This window comes from Vipera berus (genome assembly GCF_964194415.1).
Source record: "Vipera berus genome assembly, chromosome: 2".
In the NCBI taxonomy this organism is placed as follows: domain Eukaryota; kingdom Metazoa; phylum Chordata; class Lepidosauria; order Squamata; family Viperidae; genus Vipera; species Vipera berus.
Genome location: NC_138203.1, coordinates 92,635,497 through 92,645,584, shown reverse-complemented (window position 1 = coordinate 92,645,584; position 10,088 = coordinate 92,635,497). Strand labels below are relative to the sequence as shown.

The following is a 10,088-nucleotide window of genomic DNA, read 5'->3' as shown; positions in this document are numbered from 1 at the left end:
ATTGATTGGGATTAGGTTAATTGCAATCCTAGATATGCCTACTAAGAAATAAATCTCCTGTCTCTTACAATATGCAAATTTAGTTCACAAATTCAAACTCTTATGGAGGAAGAGGATACAGAAGTAGAAATTAAAATGAACACTGTTCAAAAAGTACACAGATCCTTAAGTAAACTACTTTTAATTTCATACATTTCCTGCAAAAATTGTTCATTCTGTTTGAAAAATATAAACCAAATGCTTTTCCTATAAATTCCATGAAAGGTAACTCTTCAGTTCTGCAAAACTATATGACTTGGAAAGGGGAGTATTTTCAAAAACAAAGACATGTTTATGAAGATAATATGAATTTTAGAATCAGATTCAAATGTAAGTTAAATGTCAAACAGTAATAACATTCCTAAAGAATGCTTCAAATGATAACTTACACCAAGTTTTGCTTTATCAGCAATCGGGAAACAATCTGAAGTTCAGTAAAAAGAAACCTCTGCTGATATGTATAGGCATTTGCAGTTACAAGCTAAAATGACGAAAATCTTTAACCTATTTAAAGAGATTTGAAGTTTTATAGCAACACATTCTACCCGAGTCTTGAAAACATCATAAAAACACATTTTAATTTGACAAAATTTCCTTTTGAAGAAATGTAACACTAGATCTAAGAGATATAGGCTCAACTTAAATAATCATTTGAGATATACTCTGCAGGCGACCACTATGCCTACTAAAATATGTTTAAATAATAAATATAGCAAACTCTTTGGATGTTTGAAAATTACCAACTCTCTCCGTTAGTTTTTCTCCCTAAATTTCTACAAAGTGCTACAATACTATTATTTAACCATATAATAGTTAAGGTACACTGCAACATGGTTTCTTTGCCCCACAAAACTTTAGCAAACTGAGTTATTTCGGGAGAAACTGCAGCACGGAAGGGGAAAAAACCCCGTATTTTTAAAAATATTTTGAACTGATTAAGCTATGCATATATGGGAGTGCCTGGATTCTGAAAAAAATTAAGTTGGAAAGATTTAATGAAAACTTATTAATAAATATTTTTATACATATCACAGTGCTTGATAAGTTAGAATCAATGCTCAATTGTTTGATTCTTATTTCCTGGTAAGTACGATTAGGATTACAACCCAGAATAATTTATTTTGTGGATAAGCTAAACTGAATTTGATGGGGTTACATCAAGAGTAAAAATGACAAGACGCAGTGCCGAACTTTTTAAAATATGGAGCTAGCATAGCTCCAGAACACTATTGCATCATATGAAAACGGTTTAGGAAAAGCATAAAAATCCACTCAGATAAAATAGGTTTATTTAAAAGTTATTTTCAGCAAAATGAATATGCAAAATACAAACTCTGTCAAAATGTTCATTTCACTTCATAGTTTACAAAATATACAAAATAGAAGTCTCCTTAAATTTATATTACATATTTAATATGTAAAGACCTATATAGAAAAAAAATTTGTTCTGCTTAAGGCATTTTTGTGAATAAACCATTGTACAAATTATTGCACATTGAAACCACAGTGCATTACAGACTGTCTGCATAGAAAATTAAACAAACACAAATAAACCAGGTTTATTAACCTGACTTAGGTCATCATTAATTGTAGATCGGAAGACAAATGTATTTCCTTGTCAAATATGCAGCAGTTTGAGAACTTTGGCTTCCTTTTTTGGTACCTTAAGAACCAAATGTCATTCAGCACCATGAAAATAGACTTTTAACCACAATTTTGTACCTGAATTTCTTCTTCTTCTTCCCATTTGACATAGTTTAGTAATGGCTTTTGGAAGGTAAAAGAAATTGCAAGAGTATATCATGTTTACAATATTGCATTGAAAAGAAATTTTAAGGGAATTTAGGGTGAAGACAGGAATGACATTCAAAGAGAAATCGTAGTGGATTTATTATTATTGCCACAATATGAGCCAGGCTAGCTCAATGCTTTGGAATTAACAAGCCTTTTATAAAATCAAATGGTGGATCTGGGATCAAGCTCGTATTTCTCAACTTCCTTTTAAGGTATGCTGCTTTTAGATCCTATTTAAGTACATATGTACATTTGCTTTCTCCCCATAACAATACATTGTTTAAAATTGTAACAAAAGTGCTTTGGAAATTTGGTCTTCTCTCTTCCAAGGAAAAAAGTAAAGCTTTTGGCCTGATTGCGGTAAAGAATCTTCAAAAGCAGGGTTGTTGTTCTACTAGTGTCATATCTGTCTTCACCAGTTGGTTCCCTACGTAATTTCCCATCCATCCATCCATCCATCCATCCATCCATCCATCCATCCATCATCCCTCCCTCAACATTTGTTAACCCTGATATCCTTGACTTCCAGTCAGTCCTTGGCATTCTGTAGTCCAGAAAGATTCAAGTCAGATTTTTTAAAAAATGGAATGATGATATTAAATCCAGTCATTGTTCCCTTTATTAAAAAAGTCCACATTTGTTTAATATTGTTCATTCCTTTTGATCTCCCCTCCCTCCTTTTTTTTTTTGGAAGACTTCACTGGGATTTTCTGTAGTGCTTTAAAGTGGAGTCCTTCCCTCGTGTGGAAGACAGTCCCTTGTGCTGTCAAATACTGAATCTCTCCAGGCTGTAAAGATAAAAGTTCCTTGCGTCTTTTTCAAAAGTGTCTCTTCATGTGTAAGGCGAGGTGGTCAGACCTGGAAAATGCTCTGTCACACCTCTGGCACTGGAAGGGGCGGTGGCCTGTATGTTTTCTGTAGTGACGTGTAAGTTCATCGGAGCGGGCAAATTTCCAGCCACAGCCTTCCCAGTCACAGTGATAGGGCTTCTCACCTTCAGAAATAAAGAGTCACATCAATTACTTCTGCATTTGGGGCAAATATTGGAACAAGCCTCAATGAATGGACCAAGAAATAAATACAAGTCCCTTTCAATTATCGTTAACCAATTCTAGAGACACCTGTTACTATCCTTGCAGATTCAAAAAAAAAAACTTTGATACCTCTGTTCTATTGGCTGAGCAAAGCCGTCTCATATGAACTATTGCCTATTTCCCCCCCCCCCCAGAATTCTGAAAAGTAGTTTAATTACATACATGTTTTCCTATAATGCAGACATACATTAAGCTTACATACAGTTCTTTCTGTTCACTAGATTTGGAAAAATTAAAAAGAAGCTGTAATAATTATGTGTTTAGAAACGGCAAAATAAAAGAAAATGAAAGGGAATAAGATACTAAACCTGTAACTATGAGAGCTACCTGTGGCTAATGAGAATGGCTTTGGGGCATCTAAGGAGGCACACGTTTCTTTTTTCTTTTTAAACTATTTTAGGGTTACACTAAGATACTATTTGTGGTTGGCCAAGACTTATTTAAAAATCAGTGCGTGCTATAGGTAACAATGATTCAGCTTTACCACCAATTATTGCAAAATATTATCTGTCAGCAGCCTATTTATACTTAGAAATCAGGACATATTGTAGAAACATAAAAAGATATTTTTTTTACTGATTGTGTGGCAATAGGACCTATGCACTCCCTTTTCTTAAATTCTTTTCTGACTGCTTCTGGATTAAAATGGCATGGAACTACTACTATCACCTTTCAGTTACAGACAAAGCCAACCCAAAAAAAAATAGCACTAAGAAACACCTTAATGAAGCTTTCATGTTTAACTATACATTGTTGTTTTCATGAAAGTTTCAACCTATCAACCTCGTTAAGAAATTTCGTTTAAAGTTCAATCTCCTAAGCCACCTGGAGAACTGAAAGAGTTTAATTCCATGTCTGAACTATGCACTTCTACCACTGTTACCACAAATGGGCTGATCATCTCCACCGTTCTTATATACAGGAAATGTCACTGAAATCAACGAAACCATTTCCAAAATCAGTGTTTCAAATTAGGATATTATCTTGCTTAGTTTTTTTTTTTACAAGTCAACCCAAATAATTTACCCGGAGATAAATCTTCATTTGGAATAACTTAGAAAATATTGGGGTAGGTTGGTAGGTAGAGTTCATGTTCCTGAACTTTTGACATAGAGTTAATCAGAAACCATAAGTACATTGCCATTTTAAATATACTGACTTAAAATTAAGCTCTTTTGGAAACTAAGACACTTTCTTCCAAGGCAACATGGGGTATGTGAGGTAAACTGACAATTTTCAAAATAATATTTCATAACGTGATGTCTATGTAAATCTTAGCAGCAAATTCTAATTAAATTTTCTACAGGTGGCTGGAAAATCCAGAGTAGAGATTTTCCAGAGCTGATTATCAAGGGGACTGTTGACTGGCAGTTGCTTTTATGCACTAGGAGAAAAAAAAAGAATCCTCAATACTTTGTGGGAGAGCAGTCTGGTTTAAATAAATTCAAAACAACTCCAATATAAAACTTGATTTCCTGGATCATAGTCAGTAAACTAAGTTTTGGTAATTTCTAGAAAATGAGAATGAACAAGGATCATAAACCCAAAACAAGAGCAAGAAAATAAACAAATTGTGGTTATTTGCAACATCCATTCCCCTGAAGAAACATGTCAATAATGTTATCAGGATAAACATGCTTAATCCAGTTTGGATTTCTAGCTACCTTGTAATTAACTAGCCACATGGCCATAGCCAGGCAAGCAATGCTCAAGCACCTATCTGCAAAACAATTCCTCTGCCAGGGGTGAGTCATTTTGAGCCATTTTAACCAATACCTTCAATCTGAAAGCAAATCCATAATTGTAATGGGCTTTTGACAGTTAAACTCCTATGTTAATGGAGAAGACTACAACCCACTATTTTAATACAATTGTGAAACGGTGCTATTCTAACTCCTTGTGTTAATAATAGAGTTGTGTTCTAATCCACACAAACTGAACACTAGCATTTTTCCCCCCTCAGAGATGGATGTGGTTTGAGAGCAAAACATGGCTCCTTAGAGTATGCCTGTTATCCATTGAACAGGATTTGCAGGTTTCTTCCCCCACCCAAATAATAAAAAAAATAAAAAAATAAAAATCTAGTTAGGCAATTCTGGGAAAGGACAAAAACGTTCACTCATATATGCCATGTATCATGCTACACCTCTCAAACAATTCCCAGAACTTTTTGCTGGAGTTGTAGGACTTTAAAACTGCAGTTCTAAGCACACTCAGAGTGAGATACCTCTGAGAAAAAATTCATAAGATGATTGCTAAATATAGTAGTTAAAAGTGGTGTGAAAGTGGTGTACAATCTTTCTTTTTACACCCACTATTATCTCTCATCAGACAGGTTCCACTGGCTCTAAAAACTAGTGAATGGACTCGATAGAGGGATAATGGCTGGGTCCATTTTTCTACACTTTGCGCTGAAAATATATGATCTTCAGTCTTGTACAACATGTGGCCAGTTGGCAGAGGATGTCCAAATACCTTTAAGCATAAACATGACTAATCCCAATAGTCTTTCAGTAAAACGCTGTATGGTCTACATTAGAAGAGTCCTTTGGTACTGTTGGAGCGAAGCGTTATTAAACCGCCCTTACCTGTATGGGTCCGAAGATGTGCTTTGAGATGAGAGCTCTTTGTATATGTTTTACCACAGCCTGCATATTCGCAGGTGTGTGTGGCAGTCCTTTTCCTGGGCCATGACCTCCGTCCCCTCTTGGGCTTGGTCTCTTCAGAGAGGCAGCTTCCTGAAGGCATCAGCTCTAGAGGTGAAGAGGGCGGAGTCAGCATCATCCCTTGCACCACGCGAGGCACACTTAAAAGCTCTCCAAAAACATTTAGACAGTAAGACTGACCTTGATACTGGAGGGCGTTGGGTGGCAGCTGCTCTGGAAGAAAAGGAGGGTAGGCTGGGCCAGGATGATAGCCTGGAGGAAGTGGAAGAGTTGAATGACTTAAGCCCTGGGGGGAAGGGTGACAGTCCCTGGAAGACATCATCTCCTCTGGAGTCAAGGGAGGATTAGTCCTACTAGGTAACGGCCGACCCAAAGAGAAGTCGTGCGGCTGGGCTCTTGGAGTATTCCCGTGGGACTGGCCAATGGTGCATGACGGGGCTGCCTCTTGCTTGATTTTGGGGCACATTCTGGGCACGTGGTTGTACACGGAAGGGGGCACGGGTCCATCCGTGCAGGGGGAAGCTGAAGCAGCAACACTGTTCTTGATGTGGTTATTGCACTCTCCCATGTTCACTGTAGCCTTCAACACAAATTTCCCATGAAGGCTGCCTAGTGGAAGAGGAGGTGGTGGTGGAGGAGGCGGCTGCTGGCTCTGCTGCTGTTGCTGTTGCATATAAACAGGGTCCAGATCTGGCCTCATCAGTTCAGCTACAAATCCACCCGAAGGGGACACGTCATTGATATCAGCCAGGTTGAAAGGGGCAGCCGGAGCATGTTCTCTGGTGTACATTATCCCTCCAGGGTGATCTTCCCTTTGCAGCTGGTAGGAAAAGTCACAGGTGGTCACAGGAGGAGGGCAGGTGCTACTTGCGATAGAGGGCGAAGAACCAGGAGCACTCACAACTATAGCAGCAGCTGTGGGCTGCTCCTGGGGCATCAGGGAATTCGACAGGATGAAATCAAAGTCCAGAAGCTCATTCAACTCTTCCGTCTCCCGCCTTGACATAGTCCCACTGTTGCCGTTTGTGGCGTTTTCCAGCTCAGAAGAGAGGTCAAAATGCCGTCCTGTCAGTATAGGGGGGATCCGCTTGAGGTGAGAAAGCTCTTCCCTCCACTTCTGTGTGAAGAGGATAAAAAATGTAGCATTAATGGAAAGTCCCCTTTAGTTTGCTAGCGAAATCAAATAAGGTGTCGAGTATACTTTTTAAAGTATACTTAACGTATACATTTTCTTGAAATGTACAAGGAAAAAACAGGTACAAGTTATTAACATACAGCAAAAAAAATTAAAATATGATTCTTTGGATCATATAACTGAGTTGGCAACTCTACCATAGTGCCACTGGGTTAGTACTCTTTTCTTTAAAAAACAAAACAAAACAGTATACATTTGAAACAGCAGTTGTATAGCCTAAAGAAATCGACTGCTGAACAGTAGAGCTATGAAATTAAATTTTCAAGATTGTGAGGGTATCTTTGAGAAAGACTTAGTTAACCTCGTTACAAAAATATAGGTTAGGAATTTTCTTTTTAAAAATCTGCTGCATGAGTTTTTAGGGCCAAGTGTAAACAATTTTCAAACTATCACACGCTAACACAGAACTGCTAATTTTTCCTTCTCCATTTTGTGCTACGTGATTTTTAGGGTGACATAAAGTAGTCGTAGTTTGTGCCAGAATTTTAACTGTCAAGTCTGAAACTACAGGGCTTAACTAACTCATTTTTAAAGCCATAATTATTAGTGTCTAGCATGAGCAGCATTCTGCTCAAAAGTCGCAAGACAAGATAAAAATAAAGGCATCACTTTGCAATCCTGTCATTAGCTTATACTTACTATACTGCCTCTGTATATAGGTTATGTGTGCATTTCCAGTACTTTTATCTATGTATAAAAGCTTTCCTCCAGATCCAATAAATGTGATGAATATACATGACAGACCCCCCCCTCCCCAAAGGTTTTTTTTAATGTAGTCATAGATTTAGGAAAATACAAATAAACTGATTTTGCAATAATTGCAGATGCCACATTAATGCATTACATTGTACTCATTAATAGACACATGTAGGCGTTTTCTGAGGCTGCATGCATTATACAATAGCAGCCAGAGAAGCAAGGCATCAGCCTGAGATGATACAAAGAAAAGCTAACCTAGGCACATGAGTAGGTGTATATATTTCCAGAGGTTGCCAATGTATTAAACATCTCCATCCACACCCATGATTTTGGTTTGTGATACACTACATACTTCAGTTTCTTATTTACTTCATTGTATTCCTTCATGGTATATTTTTTTCTATCCATGGGTGTTTCCTCTCACTTTATATAAAATGTTGATGTTTAAACTTGAAGCAAAGTCTATGCCTACGCAAATGGTAAAGAAGTTTTTGCGACAATCCAAGAATTAAAGGAAAAGGGGAAAAAAGCCCCACATTTGTACGTATTTACACGGCACACTGAACTACAACCAGCAAACCACATTTTAGTCAAATGGATTGCCAAACCCAGCCCATGAGTTTAGCCAATGGTTCCTTCTGTTGGGCAAACTCAGAAAGTCTGAATGAGTACATCATGATTAAGTTGGCCATGGTGCATTTTGGGTCAACGTGCACCCAGTGTGGGTTTTTGGTAAGGCACTTAATCTTTGGATTACTTTTGAGAGAAATCTCTATGCTCACAGATAGGTGTGCATATAAAACTGTACCACAAAAGTTAGAATGACTTCCTTTACTTTTTTTTTTAAAAAAAGCCTGCTTCCTGTTTTATAGTACAGATACCAGGGAAGGACTTTTATTTCTGCAAATCTGATTATTACTCTGGTCAGAATCCAATTGCTTTCCAGATTCAAGGTCCCGGGGGAATATTTTTCTTTGGCTCCGTCTTTGTCATTGGAGCCTGAAAAAAAAACACAAAACCACACACCATTCTCTTCTCCCCAAACTGATCACCAATGCCCAAACTGCTTTAAAAATAAAGAAACGTGCCTTCCTAACTTGAGCGCTTTTTTTTCTCCCCCCCCCCAGCAAGAGTGAGGAGGAGGAGGATTCGCCTAGTTGTAGAGCACTTTCTCAGGGTGGCAACAAGAAGCCAACTCTACACCTGTTCAAGCACATTCTCATGCAGCTCTCGCCACGATAATCTCAAACACACACACACACACACACAATTCTTTCCACAGGCTGCAGAATTCCTCCGCTACACCCAACAACAACCCCGGCGAATACTCACGTTGTGGCCACCTGCTTGTCTCAAGGCTTTTTCCCTGCTGGCCGTGCCCGCCGTGGCGAAGGTGGAGATGGAAGGGAGGAGGGTGCCGCTGAGCGCCATGTCAAACTCGCCGGGGGGCGGCTGCCTGCAAAAATGTCAAGAGAAGAGTAAAGCGACCGACGAGGGACCAGGCTGCATCCAAAGAGGGAGGGAGGGAAGGAAGGAAGGAAGGAAGGAGACTGAGCAGCTCAGCCGTTGGTTTCTGCACACTGAAACTTTTAATTCCAAGCTTGGTGGAGGAGGCAGAAAAAGGAGTAGGGAAAAAAAAGAAAAAAAAAAGAAAAACAAGGGAGGGAGGAAGGAATGCCACCCACCTCATTAACGTGTCAAGAGCCGCTGCGTGGTCGGAAGGCACGGGAAAAAAAAACGGCTATCTAATTTAACCTATTTATCTGTAGAGAAATCTATACGCGCATATACATATATATATATATATATTATATATGGAGAGAGAGGGAGAGAGAGAGAGAGAGATACGTATATATTGCAAGTGGAATATTCGCTTTAAAAATAAAAATAAAAAAAGTCCTTTGGATGAAAGACTGCGGTCGCGACTCCTACGAGGAGAAGAAGCCCCGCCAGGGAGTAGTAGCAGCAGCAGCAGCGGCGGCGGCGGCAACAGCAGCAGCCCAAGCCGCTTCGCAAGTCGGCGGCAGCGGCAGCACCAACAGCTGGAAGGCGCGAGGCAATTCCTGGGGATTCCCTGCTCGCGCCGCTGCCATGAGGGGACTGCTGGAGTTTCCACAGCCGCCGCGTGTCCCTGGCTGGCTAACTGGCGGGCGGGGCTGGCGCTTTTTCTCTCTCTCTCTCTCTCTCTCTTTCTCCCTCTCGCACGCGCGCGCTCCGACTTTTTTTTTCTTCTTCTTCTCCTCTCCCCTCCCCACCACCCTTTTCGGCGGAGAAAGGATGCCCGCGCGGCCCGAACTGTCAAGCCGCGCGCCCGCCGTTGCCTTACTTATAAACTCGAAGGCAGCTCCGCCCCGCCCCGCCCTCGTCTCGGAGCCCCGCCCATTTGCGGGGGCTGGGGATGTCGCCGTGACGACGCGAAACAACAAACTTTACTCCCTCCAACACGTGGGGAGGGGAAAGAGGAAAGAGAGCGAGCGAGCGAGACAGAGAGAGAGAGAGATACTCACACACACACACACACAGACAGAGAAACCAGGGTTGGGCCGTGACGTCAGCGGAGCAGCTGGCTGGCAGCTCGCGCGCGCTGCTGACGCTCGCGAG

The 10,088-nt window shown here is 40.2% G+C and overlaps 1 protein-coding gene across 2 annotated transcripts; it reads right to left on the bottom strand.

The window, feature by feature from the left end:
* Positions 1 to 1,432: 1,432 nt before the first annotated feature.
* On the bottom strand, positions 1,433 to 9,772 carry KLF4 (KLF transcription factor 4). 2 transcript variants are annotated; one of them, XM_081315488.1, is made up of 5 exons: positions 9,173 to 9,772; positions 8,820 to 8,943; positions 5,774 to 6,710; positions 5,516 to 5,680; positions 1,433 to 2,827 (listed from the first exon to the last, which is right to left on the bottom strand). In XM_081315488.1, exons 1-5 carry the CDS (start codon positions 9,175 to 9,177, stop codon positions 2,652 to 2,654), a joined length of 1,407 nt encoding a protein of 468 aa, XP_081171614.1. In that variant the 5' UTR covers positions 9,178 to 9,772; the 3' UTR covers positions 1,433 to 2,651. The 2 variants fall into 2 exon arrangements, with proteins under 2 accessions (XP_081171614.1, XP_081171613.1); XM_081315487.1 differs by having other exon boundaries at positions 5,516 to 6,710.
* Between the last annotated feature and the right edge of the window lie 316 nt (positions 9,773 to 10,088).